Source organism: Macrobrachium rosenbergii, chromosome 16, assembly GCF_040412425.1.
Source record: "Macrobrachium rosenbergii isolate ZJJX-2024 chromosome 16, ASM4041242v1, whole genome shotgun sequence".
In the NCBI taxonomy this organism is placed as follows: Eukaryota; Metazoa; Arthropoda; class Malacostraca; order Decapoda; family Palaemonidae; genus Macrobrachium; species Macrobrachium rosenbergii.
In genome coordinates, this window is record NC_089756.1 from 40,000,595 (window position 1) to 40,020,610 (window position 20,016).

At 37.0% G+C, this 20,016-nt stretch overlaps 1 protein-coding gene across 1 annotated transcript; it reads left to right on the forward strand.

Annotated features, from left to right (window-relative positions):
• The first annotated feature begins 315 nt into the window (after positions 1–315).
• On the forward strand, positions 316–18,568 carry LOC136847343 (eukaryotic translation initiation factor 3 subunit A-like). Its single transcript, XM_067118928.1, is given in 22 exon segments — positions 316–483; positions 2,180–2,253; positions 2,255–2,377; positions 2,841–3,014; positions 3,449–3,574; positions 4,820–4,960; positions 5,238–5,490; positions 6,292–6,472; positions 6,685–6,830; positions 7,622–7,797; positions 7,914–8,099; positions 8,407–8,487; positions 8,629–8,709; positions 9,437–9,622; positions 10,817–10,864; positions 14,098–14,274; positions 14,692–14,930; positions 15,360–15,544; positions 15,734–16,003; positions 16,415–16,715; positions 16,933–17,433; positions 17,705–18,568. Coding segments are annotated over 22 exon segments (3,873 nt in total). The 5' UTR covers positions 316–434; the 3' UTR covers positions 17,880–18,568.
• Positions 18,569–20,016: the final 1,448 nt, after the last annotated feature.

The following is a 20,016-nucleotide window of genomic DNA, read 5'->3' on the forward strand; positions in this document are numbered from 1 at the left end:
ACTGTACCAAAAACCTCTTTTTTTTATCAAAACTGCATTGATTTTTTGTAATTGATTAATTTTGTGTATAATAATTAATTAATATATGCAAGTTACGTCATTTTCGATTGGGATAAGTAACTTTTTACGGAAGATTAATGAGGTATGGCGTATTTTTACTTCAGTTTCCATGCTTAAATTTGTACATACTTACTTTTTATTTGGTTAATGAGTTATATAGTTACAATTTCAATGCATAACATGAATAATGAATGAAGAAATAGCGAAATATTCACCATTAGAAAGATGTACCACCCACCACCATTCGTCACTTCCTTTCCAGAGGCCGACCCGTAACCCTCATGTGGAGTGTCGACCAAAGTGAATACTTTGGTTGAATTCCGCTATTTCTACGCATCTACTCATTTTAAATGTGAAACCTTTACGCCATCAGGATGTCGCGATCCTACCAAAGACCCGAGAATGCCCTCAAGAGGGCGAGTGGTGAGTAAATGAGTGAAAATGTGTTCATGTTACTCAGGCCTTTGGCTGTAATGGTTTTTAGGAGGAAAGTAAACAGTGATTTGCCGATGGAATCCGCCTCAAGACAATGGGGATTTATTAATAAATGGCTGGGATTTATCAGTTTTCTATCCATATGCATGTACGTGAAATGTGTAGTGTTTTATTAAGGGTTTGTTTACATTTTTAAGCGAAATATGGAGCTATTTTTCACAACCAAATGGTTTTGCTTTTGTGACCGTGCGATAATTTTTTGACAGGTTGGGTAGGCTTTCATGGCCCAAGGGCTAGATTATCTTAACCTGCATAGCCTGCTTTACATATTCGCCATTTTAAAATACTTTTAAAATATTCTGTTCTTGGCCATTTCTTATACTGTACCTCGTTGTATCTAACATTATTGGTTACGAGAAACGAAAATTGGGGGTTGCCGTTGACCGGTAGTTGAAAGCCGGGTTGAAAGGTTTAGGTTTTGCGTAGATTTAGGTAAATTTAGGGTTATTTTCGGGTTCTGCCCTACGTGTTAAGACATTTAGACCGTTTATGTTTTTATCTCGGAGTTATTTTCACGTCTGCTGAATAAATTTTGATGTTGAATATTGCCGGAATTAGGATACGTATGCTGTTAGTGTCGATTTTGAGTCAACTCTTAATTGAAGAAATGTCAAAGGTCAATTTTAAATCTACAATTATTTTAAACAAAGAAATAATTTTTATGACAGCTTGTTGGTAATCCTGCAGTTTAGGGGTCCAAATTCACTGCGCCCATGTGTATGATTTTCTATCCTATTTTTTTCTTTTGACAGATTTGCAAACAGCTCTTCAGCATCCACTTATTGATAGATAAATAGAGCAGTTATCCACTTATAGAACCAGAGATTTATAGTTTTCTCAAAATTATATGGGTCCGTATCCCCTAAGACTTGTTTATGTTCCCCCTTTATTCCCTTTGTTTTTATACAATCTCTGCTTCTGTAAGCAGGTAAACAGTTCATTTTTTCATTGTTTTCCATGATTCAATAAATATTTGGTAAAAATGTGTGTGCTGATCTTGACTTTTTAATGCAGTAATGCTAAAGTGAGTTTGTTTTTATTTTTGGAACTTGATGTTCCCTTTCAAAAAGTAAAACTAGTTTTACCAGACCACTGAGCTGATTACCAGTTTGCTGGCCCGAAGGATTTTTTATTGGTTACTTTTTGGATGAAACATTTGAGAAATGTTCTATGCTCTAACTCTTGAAGTGGGTGGTTGACACTTACATTCCTCCCCCCCCCACTACCGTAAGTCTTAACAAATGAGGGCTTTTTGAAATTAGGATTAATTTTTGTTATACCATAAATTAGGTTTATAACCATTTAAGAATGATTGTTTAGCATATGCTGAGACATTTTGATGATAGGTAGGCCCAATAGGACTAAATATTTTAACATGAATATTGGGTGAAAATATTTTTATGTATGTTTGGATTTTCTCTAGTAGTGGTTACTGTATTAACACTGGTAGGCAAAATGCATTGTTAGATGTAGGCCTAATTATTTTTGTAACATAAACCATTGTTCGTAGTTTTCTTCCTTCTAAATACTGATGAATTGTACAGTACACTACACAGAAAAGCATGTGAAACTTGAATGCATTTCTGTTATGGATATTGTCGTGATGATTATATTTTTCTTACAGAGTTTATCGATGTTGGGAAACCCAACCGTGCCTTGGAGGTCCTCTATGAGGTCATCAAGCGCGGGAAGATGCGAAACACCTTCTCAGGAAAAGTTGCTTGAACCCATTATGTTCAAGTACCTCGAGTTGTGTGTGGACCTCAAGAAATCACACTTGGCCAAGGAAGGTCTATATCAGTACCGAAACATATTTCAGAGTGTAAGTATAATTGCCTCCCAGTGTGAGTATAGTTGTCTCCTGCCACTGGCAATTTGGGAGTGTGTTTTTGGTTTATACTTGGCATTCAATTCAAGATTTATTAAAAAAATGTATGATATCTGAAATGGTAGGAGAGCAAAAACTAATGATAATGTAGCTGAAAAGTATAGATGTCCATTAATCTGAGGTGCAACTGTGCTAACTGTAACTTTTTGATGCTGATGTGGTTTGTATTTGTGAGTCCCTTTCCTTGAAAAACAAAAAAGCTTTATTCGCTACATGAACATAAGTAAAATTATCTGTCATGAAGTCAGAGGTTCCTAGTTCAATCCTAGTCAAGAAAGGGTAATATTAGAAAGGTTTGTTTATGTACGGATTAAAGTCAGTATTGTGTATTAATTATATTTGAATCACTATGGACAGCAAACAGAATTGATTGGTATTGAAATATCCTGAATCACAGGTGAATGTGTCTTCGTTGGAAACGGTGGTACGTCATTATTTATCTCTCGCTGAGGAACGAACTGAGGCAGCACGAAGAGAGAGCCACCAGGCAGTCGTCGATATTGATGATCTGGATCAGCTGGCGACTCCAGAAGAAATCCTTCTTTCAGCTGTCTCGGGAGAAGATGCTCAGGTTAGATATTAATGCTTTTGTTTATAAACCCTATTTGTATATCTACTCTTCCCCTTTTTTATGGTTGAATGAAGACAGTTTCTCAGCTGTCTTCTGTCAGTGCATTGTGCCTTGACTTCCGTCAGGCCTAGATCCTCATCTAGCCCATTTTCCATGATTGTTTTGGGTTACTTAGTGACAGACAAGTACTAGTAGCTATTTGGTATACAATATTCATGATTACAGTTCAAAAGCATTATTTGAAGTTAAAATAATTAGTTGTACAATGGTTCGAAAACATAATTGAAGTAATCACATGTTCCTTTGATATGACATCCTGTCTCTTGAGTACAGTATTTTGCAAGTTAAAGTGATTATAAGTTGTAAAGTTAATGGATAAAAAAATATTTCAGTGATGCTTATTCATCGTGCATTCTTGTCGTATCATCTTTCAGGACCGTAGTGACAGGACAATATTGACTCCATGGGTGAAGTTTTTGTGGGAGTCTTATCGTCAGTGTTTGGAATTACTGAGGACCAACTCTCGTGTGGAACGTCTTTATCATGATATTGCTAAACAGGTAAAGTATGGTGCTTATACAGTGAACCCCCCGTATTCGCGGGGGATAAAAAACACACACACACACACACATGAATACTTAAAACCCCTCTAAAAACACTTAGAACTGCCCATTTTGATAATTTAAACACAAGAAAACCCCTGTAAAAATGCTTATACCAGAGTATTTTAATAGGTTTATCACAAAAAGTGAATTTATTCATGAAAATTATATAAAAATACAGTAATTTTAGTGAATATTTCTCAATGAAAATACTGCGAATGGGCGAATTTTCCGCGAATAATGGCCCGATATGTTCCACAGGGAAACCCGCGAATATGAGTCCGCGAGTCGTGAGAACGCGAATACAGGGGGTTTACTGTACTTGTCAGAAATAGTGATTGATTATGGTTTAACTCTGCCATTAGATGTATTCATTTTCATAAGTATGGTGAACTTATGCTGTTTGATGTGAAGTGAATGCTGTCAGGTTTCTCTCCCCTTGCCCAAAAATGCAGTGAGGTATTTTCATTTCCTCAAGTGAGTTTAGTTTCTACATTAGAAAACTTATTTATTTTGTAAGGCATTATATTTAAAAATGAACATGAAAGAATTTATTTGTAAGGCAATATACTTAAAAATGAACATTAAAAGAAAGTAAAATGAACAGATGACTAAAGTTAGCAGATAACAGAAATTTCTACCATTTGCCATCACAATTAGATTAATCACAGTAACAGAGAACTGGTTCAAATCCAGGTTACAGTAGGAGCACTTATAAAATTCCCTGTTTTGTACTTTTTTTTTTTTTTTGCAAGGCGAAGTGAATTCAGTGCAGTATTATAGATTATTGCAGCTTGATATATGAAAGTATTGAAATATCACATGCAAAATACACAGAAAATGTGTTGCGCTCAGCACTCTACTTGGTTATGTACAGGGAGCATATAATGTAACACATTTTAGGATGTACTGTTGCATTTTATAAGCATGGTAAATAATTCCTTTATTATGAGTCAACATGTCCATTGAAATTAAAGGATTGCAAATATATCATTGGAATGTTAGATTTTATTGGAATTGCAATGTCAACAGAATGTCATAGGTTCAGGAAGATTAAAATCTGCCTTTGATTTTTTTAGGTATGTGCTTTGATGACAATTGCAATTTAAAATCATTAATTTGTTGCCACTGGGAAGTAATGTTATTGAGGGGTGTTTGCTGACTTTGTTGCAAATCTTTACTAACTAGAAACATTTCTTTCAGGCATTCAAGTTTTGTGAGAAGTACAGTCGAAAGACTGAATTCAGGAAGCTTTGTGATAACTTGCGCACCCATCTTTCGCACATCCAGAAGCAGCAGGGTTCTGCAACTGCTGTTAATCTGAATAACCCAGAAACTCAACAGGTGAGATATAAATTTTTATTTTTGTCCTGTTAAATTGTATTTTATATGCAATTATCAACAAGTTATGGTCCCCTCAGGGGTTAGTGCCATCAGTGCACCTCATGCGGTGCACTGTAGGCATTACTTGAGGTTCTCTGCATTGTCTCTTAGGGCCCTAGCCACATCCCCTTTCATTCCTTTTACTGTACCTCAGTTCATATTGTTTTCTTCTATCTTACTTCTCACCCTCACCTAACAGTCGTGTATTTTAGGTCATTTATTGACTCTTCATTTCCAGATGAATCTTGAAACTAGACTAGAGCAGCTCAATTATGCAATCAAGATGGAATTGTGGCAAGAAGCATACAAAGCAATCGAAGACATCTCAGACTTGATGAACAAGTCCAAGAAGATGCCCAAGCCACACGTTATGGCCTCCTATTATCAGAAGCTGAGTTTGGTCTTCTGGAAGGCTGGCAACCAGCTTTTCCATGCTGCAGCTCTCTTCAAGTTGTTCCAGCTTCTCAGGGATCAAAAGAAGAATATCACAGGTATATATTTAATGGTTACAAATGCAGCTAAATTTTTCCGTAGTGAATTTGATGTGTTATGGTCATAATGATTGTGCAAGCACCTTTCTCAGTACAGTAGTAGGCAGCACAAGCTTGACCCTTTAAAACACGGCTGAGGTTCACTTTCCACCATTTTCTCTTTATTACATACATATTTATCACATACATACTTAATGATTACTTATTTATTACATACATACTTAATGATTGAAAAGTAATGGTTTGTACCTCATAACTGTATACACAAAAATATTTGAGCAACCACTTGCTGGTCAGGTGGATTAGATCCCAGCCAGAAATCATCGAGGCTGTAAGCACGCCACGTGCAAAAAACATGTTTAGTACCAGCCCCTTAATGGTAAAAACATGAAAAATAATGGTAAATACCATAAACATAACGTCTTACATTGTTTTGGATGTTACGGCCTAAGTGACTTATGGCTGAAACGACCAGGACTGGTTTAGATTGAGTAAGGAAATTTTTAATGATGGGACTACCTTATTTTTTTGTATTGTCAGTGTAATTTCCCAAGGGCTGTTGATTGTTTTATAGCTTGTTCAGTGAATTTACAACTCACAGCATACTCCTGGAAAACTATTGATATCAGTATAAGAGAGTTTTTTGTCAATACAGCGGCAGTGAAACATGAGCCGAGTAATTGTATTGTGAAAGGTTTTTGGTTTAAAATGAGTAAAGGAACTTGAAGTATTGAAATGAAAGTTGTAGTGGCAGTTTGTACTTCCACAGTTCAGGATTTTACTTGTTTATTCCATTTACAGCCGAAGAAGTTAGTAAACGGGCATCCATAGTCCTACTTGCTTGCCTAGCCATTCCTTTACCATCGGCCCATCCAGAGTTCGATCGTTTTATTGAAACTGAGAAGTCTGCTTTGGAAAAAATTGACAAACTGGCAACACTTCTGTCTCTCCCAAAGCCACCTACCAGGGCATCGCTGATAAGGTTGGTTTTTCTCTTGTAGTATTATTATTATATGCAAGAACTTCAGTTCACATTGATGCATTTGTACTTCTGATATTCTGTATTTTAGTTATATTTTACCAGTAGTTGAACTAATGATAAATAGTAGGCATGGAAGTTTCTGTAAGAGTTGTTAATGTAGTAATAACCGTAAATGCCAGATCTGTGTAGTTTACAAATCTCTATTTTGACAGAGACCTCATCCGGTTCAATGTAGTTAATGCTGTACCTCAGGAGCTGCAGAACCTCTACAAGCTCATGGAGGTTGAATTTGATCCTCTCAATCTCTGCAATAAGATGAAAACACATTTGGAGTGGATTCAAGAGCACCCTGAACTAGGTACGTAGCACTAAAGGGCTTTTATTTTAAACGTTTCTTAATGTAGAATGTGTGTGGAAGTGCTGTAATATATTTTTAAAAAATGGTCAAGAGTTGTGAAGCTTCAAGACAGACAGTGCTGTTAAAGTGTTCTGTGGTGAGGTATTTCAGCAAGAGTAAAAGTCTCTGAGTTTTCTTTTATCTGATGGTCTCCTCCATGTTATCTGACCATAGTTGTAGGTCATAATTTATTAAGTAAAATGGCAAAAAAGTAGTCAGTGTGGTCATTCCAGTTTTTTTTTTTTTATGGAAAAACAGAATCTTTCATGTTTTATACAAGAGAGTAGGTGGAAGAAGGTTGATGAGATTAAATTATCAATGAGAAACTTGTAGAGACATGTACACTAGCCTGCATGATTGTGGATTAGCTTGGTTTCCTCATTCCTTTCCTGTCTTTGACCCCAGGCTACTTGCTGTGAGCAAGAATGAACCTTGGCGAAGTACTTATATTTTTCTGAACTATTATTATTAGGTTGTGTGTATTTTTTTTTTTACTATTATTATTAGGTTGTGTATATTTTTTTAAACTTATCATTATTAGGTTGTGTATATTTTTTCTGAACTACTATTATTAGGTTGTGTAATCAGGTAATGGTAATTCACATTAAAAAACAAAAGGTATTCTGTCTTCGTGCTTGCTAAAGGGACAGGTACTGTAAATTTGGAATGCATCCCAGGGATTAAGTAAGAATCCCTTGTGCCTTATATAATTTGAATAAGCTTTTTCATAAATTGTTCTTCCGTCTTTTCAGGTTTGACACAGTATGTCTCAGCCTTGCAAGAAATGACCATAACCCGTTTAGTGAAACAAGTGTCCCAGCTGTATCAGAGCATAACTTTCAAAAGGCTGCTAGAACTTAGCATTTTTGTCAGTGCTTTCCACCTGGAACGTATCCTTGTGGATTTGGTTCGCCACAACGATCTCCAGGTATTTACGAGTGATTATTGTATTGAGTCACGTGAATCTCATGTTTAGAGATTGGCATGTTGAATTTTAAGTAGTTCTCCTTTTTTCCATTTTGAAAATCACATTTAAATTTACAGATACGAGTTGATCATCGAAGTGAGTGCGTACACTTTGGAGCTGACCTGAGTGAATCTCAGCGAGAGGATTTGCCTGAAGGGCCAATGCTTCAGTCTCTGCCATCTGAAACCATCCGTTGCCAGCTAGTTCAGATGGGATCGGCCTTGCAGTCCTGTTTAGCCCTTATTGTTCCTGATAGTAAAAAGGTATTAAGTTCTTTGCAATATGGTCAGATGTCAGTTGACATATTTAACTAATATATAATAATGAATTGTAATCACACATTCATGTAGCATTTTTTCATACAGGATATTTAAGGTAGAATAATTAATTGACATAAATTTTAGGTGGGTGTAGAGCATCGATATCAGTCATTGGTATCTTGAGCGAGGTAGAGCAGCGACTGTTATGATTGGTATTGTTGGCACATATTAGTATCACACTCGGCAAAGGATCATCCTTAGGTTATACTGTACATTTTTCTTAACTTTTTTTTTTGTTTTGCCTCTGCAGAAGGAAATGGAGTCCATGAGGGCACAGACCATTCAGTACTACAATCAGACAAAGCAGCGAGATCACATGAAAATCTTACAGGTGAGGAAATGTGATACCACTACTCATTCTTCTACTTGTAATTGTTTTGATAGTGTTGTTTAGGGTATAGATTGAAAATGTGTTTTATTTACTTTAAAAATTTCATTTACTCTTTTTAAAACTATTTTTGCTATATTTCAGCGACAACATATCATAGAAGAAAGGAAGGAAATGTTGGAAAATCAGAATTTGGAACGCGAAGAGAGCATCAGGCGTGCTCAGGTAAGTTATCAATTGCATGACCTGTTTCTGTGATGTTTTTGTTACTGGTAGCACTTTACAAAGTAAAAAACATGTGATTCAGGACATTTACCTCTGCCAAGTGGAGTAAGCTACAAGCAACTTGTTTTCTTTTTTGGGGACCGTCTTGGATGTAACACCACAATTTAGATATTTTCTTTTATTGGGACCGTCTTGGATGTAACACCACAATTTGGATACTGGACTCTGTATAATCTATGAAGAGTATTTAATGTGTTTTTAAAGCTGACTTTTTCTTTGACAGTGAAGATTTTTTGATATGCAGAATTTAACATCTTTTACTCTGATACTTGTAAATTTTGTGTAATAGTGCAGTTACTGCATTGTACTGTAATATTGTTGATTTTATATACCACATGGCCATTTTATAATCTTGGTAAAAAAAATATTTTTGTTTAGCTGTTGTTATTTTGAAGTAGATTATTGAGACCTAGGAGTCAAAATCTAAGCTTGAAGTAAAAATTGGAGCAAGAGACAGTTGAAGGAGATTGAAAGCTGGTGGGATAAGTCTTGGTCAATGAAGGAAAAGTGTAAGGCAGAGAGAAGGGCAGGCAGAGGCGGAAACTTTTTACAAAAGAGCTTTTAGAAGATGGAAACCGCAGTAACGCATAGTTTGTCATGTTTGTAAGGAAAGCGTCACGAGTGATTTTGCATCAGTAATTAACATTGTGATTTTATTTCATGTTAGGAAGAACAACTGAAGAAACAAAGGGAAGAGGAGCAGTTGAGACTGGAACGTGAAGCAAGCAGGCGCGAGAAAGCTCGACAGGAAGAGCAGATGAAGATCATCCACACCAAGCAGATAAAGGAGCGCCTGGAACAGATGAAGAACACGACCATTGGTCAGAAGATGATGGAGAGGTTTGGAGATGAGGTTAGTCTCACGGAGATGTCAAGTACTATTATTATTATTATTATTATTATTATTATCTGTGCTTATTTAGCAGTCATCTAGGTAGTATTTGCAGTAGGTATTAGGCAGAACAAGCTGTACCTTAAGTGCTGAGCTGGGTTTTTGACCTTATATTTTTGTAGATTCATGACCCCTGGATGCTGGTTCGTATACTGTGGAATGAGCAGCGTAGGTTTTTATGAATTCATGTTGGTATTTTGTCCCTGCTAAAGTTGGGACCTTTGTTCCTCTCACTGATTTTTCATTGCAGCTTCTTGTGGGGTTGATTTCTTAGTTTGAGCCATTGTGGTTAGTATCATAAAGCTTCAGTACTATAATGTGAAGGTACTATAAGATAAAGCTTCGGTACTATAGGGTGAAGATACTATAAAATAAAGCTTTGGTACTCTAAGGTGAAAGTACCATAAGATAAAGCTTCGGTACTATAAGGTGAAGGTACTATAAGTAAAGCTTCGGTACTATAAGGTGAAGGTACCGTAAGATGAAGCTTCTTTACTTTAAGGTGAAGGTACTCTAAGATAAAGCTTATATGCTATGAGATGAAGGGTCTAATATGTATTAGGATAATTAGGGTATTAGCTGATAGTCTAGAAAGTTTTTTCATTGGGAAACTTTCAGGTATTTAATTTTTTATATCCATTAGTAATATATGATTTGCAGGGATGGATGCCTTTTTGAAGCTTTTCCCAACTCAGTAGCTGTTACTGCATGTACGAATTCATATTATAGTAGTGTCATTTTTGTGTAAGGGCGGAGGGGAATTTCTTCTCAAGTGGCTGGTCAAACTATTGAATAGCAGCATAGGTACGAGTATAGGATTTATATATATTTCTAGAAGACAAAAGTAGCCAACAAGATAAGACTCTATTCTTGTCAAAAAACTGCAAAATATAGTATAGTCCATTGCATGTTCTCTGTGGAAAGGATTAGATTTATGTTTTCAGACACCAAATTTGGCCAAGAAGTTCAGATCTTTTCATCTTTTCAAAACCGCAAAAAACAGTATAATTCATTGCATGTCCTCTTGTATGGAAATGGTTGTTATTTTTTATTTTTGTTCTGTTGTTGCAATTCAGCTTTTAATGTACTGTATTTTTGAAAACTGTGTTAGGTGAAATGATTCTGTATTTCGATATATGATCTTTTTCCTTTCAGAACCTTGTTGGGTATTCGGGTTCAGAACCCAGCAGTACTTCATACATGGTAGTGACATTGTTAGATGTGTGCGTGGTTTTTTCCTAGTTGGCACAATATCTCCCCACTTTTAATGCCTGGATGTTACCACAAGATACAGACCCTAGTTTTAAATATCTGAACATCTGACTAAAGGTTCTAACTTCTCAGTGCCTGTACTGTAACTTATTAACACTTAATAAAATATTGAATGAAATTATTGTGGACGATAAAATTTTGTAAGATTTGGTGATTTTCATAAGGAAAAACAAAAATTAACACGGAGTACAAGAGAATGCACAAAGTTAAGTTGTACGAGTTCTAATTATTATCAGTGCACCTTAGAATTGTCTTTAGAAGGTTTTCTTATTTAAATGTGATTCTTGCCTTAGACTCCAAGTTCTTGCATGTAGGGGTGGCTATAAAAGGGAAACATGGTTTTGTTTTGCATAGTGCATGAAAGCTAGATGGGTGTTTAGCAGTCATAATATTTAATGTGGTTGGTCACCTGGTAAGACATTTGAAGCCAGAATCCTGGGCAACAGGCTGGATGACATTTTCAAGTTATCTTTTACTTGAATGAAACCGTGTGTGTGTGTGTGTGTGGTTTTTTTTTTTTTTTTTTTTTTTTTTTTTGCAAGCTTCCAAGGTCTGACATTTGTCACAGAAAATGTTTGGGTCCAAAGCCTTTACTTAACAATACTGCCCAGTTTGGACATTACAGACTGAGTAGGAGTGGTGGTTTGACAGCTTCGTAGTTGCATTAGTATCCTTTTATGTGAGAAGTTCCACGTGGCTCTGGTTGAAATAATTTTGTTGGCTTTATCCTGTTGGTGCTCAGAAGTTGCTCAGGAATTTTGTTGGTTGCCGTATTTTAAGAAAATACTGGTTCTAACATAAGGTATGCTGAGCATTTAACATACATAGATCTATCTCCTCCTATCTATGGTGATAAAGTATTCATCAAACTAAGGCCTATTTTATTTTTGTAGACAATAATTTTTTTTAATGTTTTGAATATTCGTAATCCCACTCCCAGGCCATAAGGAATATGAAAATACAACCACTTTCTTTAGTGCAAGTTGGATAACTGTTGTGTCTTTGGTGAAAGGTTCAGCAAAACAGGGGATGTTTGTTTAATATCAAATGTTTCAAGCTTTTAATGATATCTTGTGATGAGTGGCTGTTCAAGGTAATTGCAGAAAATTTTGTGTAGAAATATTGTGCCAATGTGTTGTTTTAGAGATTGTTAATTCTTGATTTTGTTGTGTTTAAGATATGAAGTTTGATTTTTGTAATTGCATTACAATAAATTATCCCCCACTAGCTTCTATCTTGGATGTAGGAACTTCATAAAAGATATCGCATCTTTCCATGTACATGCACATGCTTTTCCATCCAAACAAGTGGTACTGAAGGACTTCGTACAACATTCCTTTCACCACCTATGGCTGTTTTCATTGTTAGGTTTTCTTGACCTCTTTTCCTCCAGTCACTGGTCTATTTTCTTAAACATACAAACTTACACAGTGCAAATACAGAAACAAAACCCAGTGAGGTCAGGAACTGTAGCAGAATAGAAAATTTCAAGGAATGAAGATTTAAATGTAAGGGTTTGAAATAAGTATGCAATTGCACTTGAGATTGGAGGGGAAAATACAGAAAGGTTGAAGGATGAAAGTATGAGAAGCCTCATGGTGTCAAGACAGCTCATGTAGATGGGTGAAGGTTAACGTAATTGAAATATATGATGACAACCGAGCTGCAGTAGTGTGTTGTTTTTCTGGAATAGTCAGACTGTTTATTATATATCCTCAAGCTGTCTTATACTGATAGTTCATATACCACCTCATTGATAAGTTCCTGCATCCAAGTTTAGCTGTTAGTTAATTATGAATGCTTGACTAACTATTCTCAAGGTGTTGCAGATATAACATAATTTCTAGTTTATTCACTTTTATTCAAAGAATCTTAGTGTACCTTTTGTAAGGTAGGTTGAGAGTTAACCACTACTTTTTTCTTTCAATATTGGGTTTAAATTCTTAATTTCATATTTTGTTCTTGTAGTGGAGGGCTACTAAATTATTGTTAATTAGCTGGAGCAGACTGTTTGATGTAGGGTAATAATTGCATTGTACATTCCAGCCTTTCAGTTATATTAAGCCCATCATTACTGTCTGCCTGGTTCCCATAACTGACAAGAAGCAGCACATATTTCCAGCACATTAGTGCCACTTTACCCCTTGGCTGCAGCTTGACAGAGTGCTCCCTATGTGTTTTTATTATGCAAATACCTTCCTGGATTTTCAGTACATTTTGTGGTTAGTAATGTAAGTAGTGAAATTTGAGCAAGTGACATCTGTACAGTTTGCTGGTATACAAGTAGCTCACCCATCCAATTTTCCCAATAACTCGCAACAAAGCCAGTGTATTTTCAAGGTTTGTTCAATGTACTCATAATTCAGAATTGTTATTTCTCCAGTCACATTGTTTTCTCTTGGGTCCTACTCCAGTAGCGTGATCACTTCACTTTTGTGAAAAGAAGGCTGTGAGTTTTGGGGAAGGTCACAGACTTCAGTGATCTTAATATGTTTGATGAGTTCGTAAGAAAAACTTGTTTTGAATTGCGGAAACTTAGTTTTTGAGCAAATTTCAGTGCTCAAGACTTTTGTAACCACAGTGTTGAATTAATTGTTATCTTGTAACCATAAAATGTTAGGTAAAATACTGTTAACTGTGTGTGTGTGTGTGTGTGTGTGTGTTTGTGTGTGAGTACTTAGGAAATTTGCATTATAACTTTATCCAGTGTTTGTATAAATTTAAGATTTATTCCAAGTTTATATTCCAGCTGTGGTTCAGGTGTATAATGTTTCAAGTTTTTCTATTTTTATTTTTTAATGAATTAAGGTATATTTTTCCCTCTGGGACTAGTGCCTTGTTTTTGTGAAAAGATGAGTATTCTGTTTTAGGCATCATAGTGGGTTACTGTGATACAAACTTCTCTTGTAAGAACATCACACAGCATTGGGTTCATGGTTACAGAAAATAGATTCATGTTGGCTGTTGTTGTACACTTACAAAACTAATGTTGTGGTTAGTGTTTGGCATTATTAACCTAACGTTTGTTTTCTCTTGTAACGTGTGGAGGCATGAAATAAGAAAAAAGTCCTAAATCCTTGAAGTTATTATTAATTTTGTATACATTTAACCAAGAATGATAATGTGCAAGTTACCTAATTAATCTCCTGTTTGTTTGTTTCAAGGAACTGATCACGCTTGGTGCTGAAGAAATCCTCCAGCGGCAGGTAGAAGAACTGGAGAAGGAGAGACAAGACTTGCAGAAACGTTTGAGGTCCCAGGAGAAGAAGGTTGACTATTTTGAGAGAGCCAAGAGGCTCGTAGAAATTCCATTACTGAAGGAAATGTTGGAAAAGGAGAAGGTATGCAATTGGTGTTCTTGTATTGGTGGCTAGAACTATGGGAGTCTTTTAAGGAGTTTGTATCTACGTTCATTGTCAAACATAAGATACCATATTCCAAGTTATAGGGTAACACCTCAACTTACAGACTTCTGTACTAATCAGCAACAGTACTGTTATTTTTTGCTTGGCTACCAATTTAGATGTCTTACATTTTTAAATAAATCTCTTAAATTCAGTGAGGTGTAAAGTACACTTCAGTTAGGTTAGGAACTGTTGTATATGGAATTGCTGTTAGTTGTAAGACGCTGAGAAAATATTCAAGAGCAGCCGATAATGTTGGACATGTGTTACTTATCAGAAAGCCAGACCTCCAAAGTGTCTGTTAAGTTGAAGATCTACTACATTTTAAAAGAGGTTTTGTTCTTTTATACTTAGGAACGAGACAAGGAGTTCTGGAAGTGCCAAGAAGAGGAACGTGTGAAGAAACTTATAGAAGAACACCAGGTTAGTCTCGAGCACAGCAAACGACTTCTCCGAATGCACGAGGACCGAGACGAGTTCTTGAGCCAGTTGAAGTCCTCAAGGCGCTCTGAAATCGAGAAGAAGTTGAACGATTTCAATGCACGACTTGAAGTGGAGCGGAAGAACAGACTAGCTGAAAGGAAGGAGCAGAGGTAGGTTACGTGTGGTCGTGATAAACTTTTTTTCAATTTATTATTTTCAGTTATTCATTAAATAATAGTGCACTGTAGGCATTACATACAGTTCTTTGCAGCGTCCCATGAGCCCCTAGCTGCAATTCTCTTCATTCCTATTACTAACCTCCATTTATGTTTTCTTTCTTCCATCATACCATCCCTCACATAGTAATTTTCAACGTTGCTCTGTGCACTGAATGTCCTTATAGATTCCAGCATTTGACCTTTGGCCAAAATTTTTTATTCCAATTCCAAGTCATATTTAAAGACTTTTATTTATTATAAATTAGAGGTAAATATTGGGGCAAGGTTAAAGTAAAAAAATGTAGACAGCTAAGTGGAAAAAGAATAATGTATGATGCAATGCATAATCCTGAATATAATCCTGAATTATTCACTTTCAAGGCGGCGCGAGAGACGCGAGACATATTACCACATCAAAGCGGAAGAAGAGCAGCGTCGTAAGGACGAGGAACTCAAAAAGCAACGCGAGGAGGAGGAGAGACGTGAGCGCGAGCAGAGAGAGAAAGAGGAAGCCGAGTACATGGCCAGGAAGGCTGTGCTTGACCGTCAGGCTGAGCTACAGAGAGGTGTGTTGTCAAAGATTTTATGCTTTTGCTATGAATTTCCAATCTGCCTTACTCTACATTTGATATATTTTTTTTTTTATGATGGTCATTGTTCATGTTTTATTACAACATTATGCATATGGTAATCATTTTGTTATGGAATATCAGAATACTTTTCCTTAGGTTTATGAGTTTATTGTTTCAATTCAGAACGTGAAAGGGCTATTGAGGAGAAACAGAAGCAAGAGATGATGTCTCGGCGTCCAGCTGATGATGGATGGCGCCGAGGAGGTGCTCGTGAGGAAGGAAGGGAAGGACCACCTCCACCAAGACGGCCTGATCAGGAGGAGCCTGCATCAGAAGCTGGTGGTGGTGGTGGTAGTGGCGGTGGTAGTGGCGGTGGTAGTGGCAGTGGTGGTGGTGGTGGTGGTGGTGGTGGTGCCGGTGGTGAACGCTCTGGAGTATGGAGAGCTGGTGGAGGTATGTTTAACGTATCTTTTTTACCAATTAAGCTTTACCATTTTCTTTTTTCCTGCACATGATGTAACTGTATTTTTATGGGCACTGAAGTGACTTGTGCATAAAAATTCTTATGCTGCAGTGAGGCACAATCTATTGAGCTATTGTCATGTGGTGGAATAGGTGAATTATAAGTAATTGTACTAAAAAAATACCAAATACCCAAAGATATGATGCTGGTGCTGAAATTCTTCAAAAAGTATCTGAATTTTAGTGAATTGAATGATAAGTATTACTTGATGTTAGAATTGTTTTACAAGTACTACAGTAGCACCTCAGTTTAGATGGTTTTCTGTCTAACCTAATGTAGGGCAGAATTTGGCAAGTCACAAAGACCCTATACTGTAGCTTATGCTTGGAATATTTTTCCAGGTTCATGGCGAGAGAAGGAAAGAGAAAAACTGGATGCCTGGCGTAGAAAGGATGAAGGAGAAGATAGGCCCAATGCAGATGAACCTGTTAGTAGACCACCAGTGAGGGATGAACCTCCTCCAAGGGACCGAGGTAATAGGGATATCCGTCAGGATGAACCTCCTCCGCCACCCAGGGATCGTGGAAATCGAGACATCAGGAGAGATGAGCCGCCAAGAGATTTCAGGCGGGACAGAGATGACCGATTTGGTCGTGACCGAGATCGGGATCGTGACGACCGATTCGGCGGACGAGAGGACAGGTGGGTATTTGATACCATCTAAGATCTAAAGAGAAGACGCAGTCAAGATGGTGCCAGTATTGTGAGCCTGTACTCTATATTGAATGTTTAGCATCAATCCATCATATTTTCCCCCAGACACAACTTGTCCACTAGGCATAAACAGCCAGTGATAATTGTGAGCTCCTCCCATTTGTTTATAATTATCTCATACTTTTTTTTTTATTGCTTTATTCAGGGACAGTGGTGGAGACTGGAGGCGTGGTCCTTCAAGACCTGAGAGAGACTTTGGTGACAGGGACAGAGACAGAGACAGAGGTGACAGGGACTTCAGACGTGGGGACAGGGACATGGGTGACAGAGATCGTGACCGAGACTTCCGGCGGGGTGGGGACAGAGACTTCGGCCGTGATCGTGACAGAGACTTTGGACGAGGCGATAGAGACCGTGACTTTGGTGGCAGAGGAAATTGGGACAGGGATCGTGATCGTGAAAGAGACAGAGACTTTGGACGGGGTGATAGGGACAGAGACAGAGACTTCGGAAGGGGTGATAGAGACAGAGACAGAGAATTTGGAAGGGGTGACAGAGACAGAGACTTTGGAAGAGGTGACAGAGATAGGGACTTTGGCCGCCGAAGAATGGATGCGGATGATAGAAGAGATGCTGACCGTGGACCCTCGCGATCTGAAGAGGGTGGATCTTGGCGGACTGCTGCTCCTCCCACAACAAGGGAACGGTAAGATATTTCTAAATGTGACAATTAGTGAAAGCAAAATTAATAAAATTTTGCTTTATTAACTTTTCTTAATATAATGTAATTCGTTTGTATTGTTTGCTTCTTGTATATGTAACCTTATCATTGCTGTTAGTGTATGAAAAAACAGTTTGGACAATCTCAGTAATTTTACTTGTATTTGTTTGAAAATGTGGACATAATACATTAATTAGCTTTAGGTAAAACAGTGAAATATTTTTGCTTGAAACTTACATTTGTTGTACGAACTCAGTCCTCCTCGTGACGATCGTGACCGAGGTGGCGAGAAGAGGGAGGAAGGGCGTGAGGAAAGGCGCAGTGCTTGGCGAACAAGAGAAGACAGCCGCAAGGAGGAGCCACGTCCAGAGAAGACCAGACCACCGCGTGAAGAGCCTGATGAAGAAGGCTGGACTACTGTTAGGCGTTAAGCTCATTGAAGTGTCATGTTCAGTGCTCACGTTTGATAAATTTAATATTCATAGCTTTTTTTTTTTTTCCATCTTCAGACTGAGGGTATGTTTTATATATATAACCATTAGATTAACTTTCATGTATTTTGGAGAGAGGCTTTTGTGTGTTTTATTTACATCAGAGTTGTTTGGTGCTATTTTGCTGTGAAAATTTTTATATGACTTCTTTTTCATTAGAAATCACCATTACAGTATTTCGTTGCTTCATCACTCTGATCTAAATAACCAGTGAATTATGGTTTGATAGCCCGTATTCGGGATTTACTAGTTAGTTTCTGCAATCAGTGGTTTGTTGTAAGTAGAATCTTAAGTTAATGTTTTAAATAATTTTGCTTGAATTTGGAGTCATTGTCATAATCTTTAATCATGCTTGGCTATAGGTGGTAATAGGTTCACAGATGTTTCTGGAATTGGAAAATTTCCTGTTACCTCTGGTATTTTTTCCCTATTTTCAGCAAGAAAAAGTTTAATGGAAGATTTCCAAGAAATTGAGGAATTTTTGCCTTCTAAACTTGAGCCTCATACTTGAAATTGTTGTTTGCAGTTCGTTTCTTGGAAATGCTGTGACATTTAAGCAGTGATTTTCCAGCCATGTTTATATATATATATAAATTACATCATACACATCAATAAAGGTATTGGTCCCTTGGCATGTATTATTTCCTTCCTACTTTGTTTCAAAATGTTCGCGCATTTTCTGAAGTAGTGTTGCCAAATTTTTCTTCGTTTTTCTGTGCTCTGGACTGTATGGTGTACATTAAATTCTCTTAATCAGATTCCACAAAGTTGAAGATAAAAAAAAAGACAGTCACAGTTAAAAAGGGTATAGAGATTGAGGAAAATAAGAAATTTGAGTTTGTTTCTTGGGTATCAAATTATAGATCACCAGATTTATGTATACAGTAGGTATATGAAAATTTGTGTTCAAAGTGACTAGCAATGGTCTAGAATTTTTATTACTATTATAGAATTTCAGATAAGGTACTTAAATTCTTTGATACAATGTGATGCTCATGTTTGGCTGTTATGAGGTAGCTCATCCCCCATATAGTGAAGTAACTGACACGCTTAATATCATGGAAATTAAATATTTCATCCCGTATCTTAAAACACCTTTCATTGAGATCAAGAAACCAATTTATTCTCAAGTAGGTTGCAGTATAAGTTCGTATTTTGCCACCTCACCAACCCGTCGGTGGTTGAGTAGGCTGGTCGTTGTGACATTGCATGGTGCAGGAAGGAAGTGGGTGATGGCTGTAGTGTTGGTTTTCTACCTCAGTGCAACCCTACCTTTTAAGGCTAGTTCGGAGCACCCTGACAAGAACTGATCCTCTGCAGATCATCTTTCTTTCCATTCTTCCCTTGCAGTGGAACTGACATCTCGTTGACCAGTATAGAAATCAACTAGGCTATGACTACACACTTGATGTAATATGAGGTGGAGTTGGACAGCCTTTCCTCCCATAGAACTGGAATATCAGATGAGGTCTTGTCTCGACAGACTGACGACCCTCGTGCCATTGAGCCTAAGGTGTAGATTCACTTGGGTTCCCCAGGGCAGATATACATTAGGGTCATGAGAGTACCCATGTGAAGGGTTGATACCAACCCTGGACATTTTTTTTTATTGGTTTGTTAAATTTCCTTCTCAACAGGCATAAGGCTGAAGCTTCAGTACACATTTAAGCCATACATCCAAAAGGCCAAAGTAATTTGAAGAAAGAGATGAGAATTTTAAATAAAATTCTCCAGTCATTTTGAAAGTCGTTTCAGCATTAGCTTTTAGCCAAGAGTCCTAATCAAGTATTAAAATCGGTCAGGATATCTTCTGCAAAGGAAATCCCCCCTGAACGTAACAAGAACCTGTGTGTGTTTGAGGCACCTCAAAAAAAAGCACAATTACAAGTTTTCAAAAACACTTAGGCCTACTGTACTTGTAAAGTAAAAAGCATAACACCTGAACATACCAAACCAAGGAACTGATTCTTCCTGAAATATGAAAAGATGAGGACTTATAATTTTTAAATTTGCCAAGGTAAAATTCAGAGGATAAATAACCTTTCAGTGATGACAGAATATTCAAGTAATGTTGATT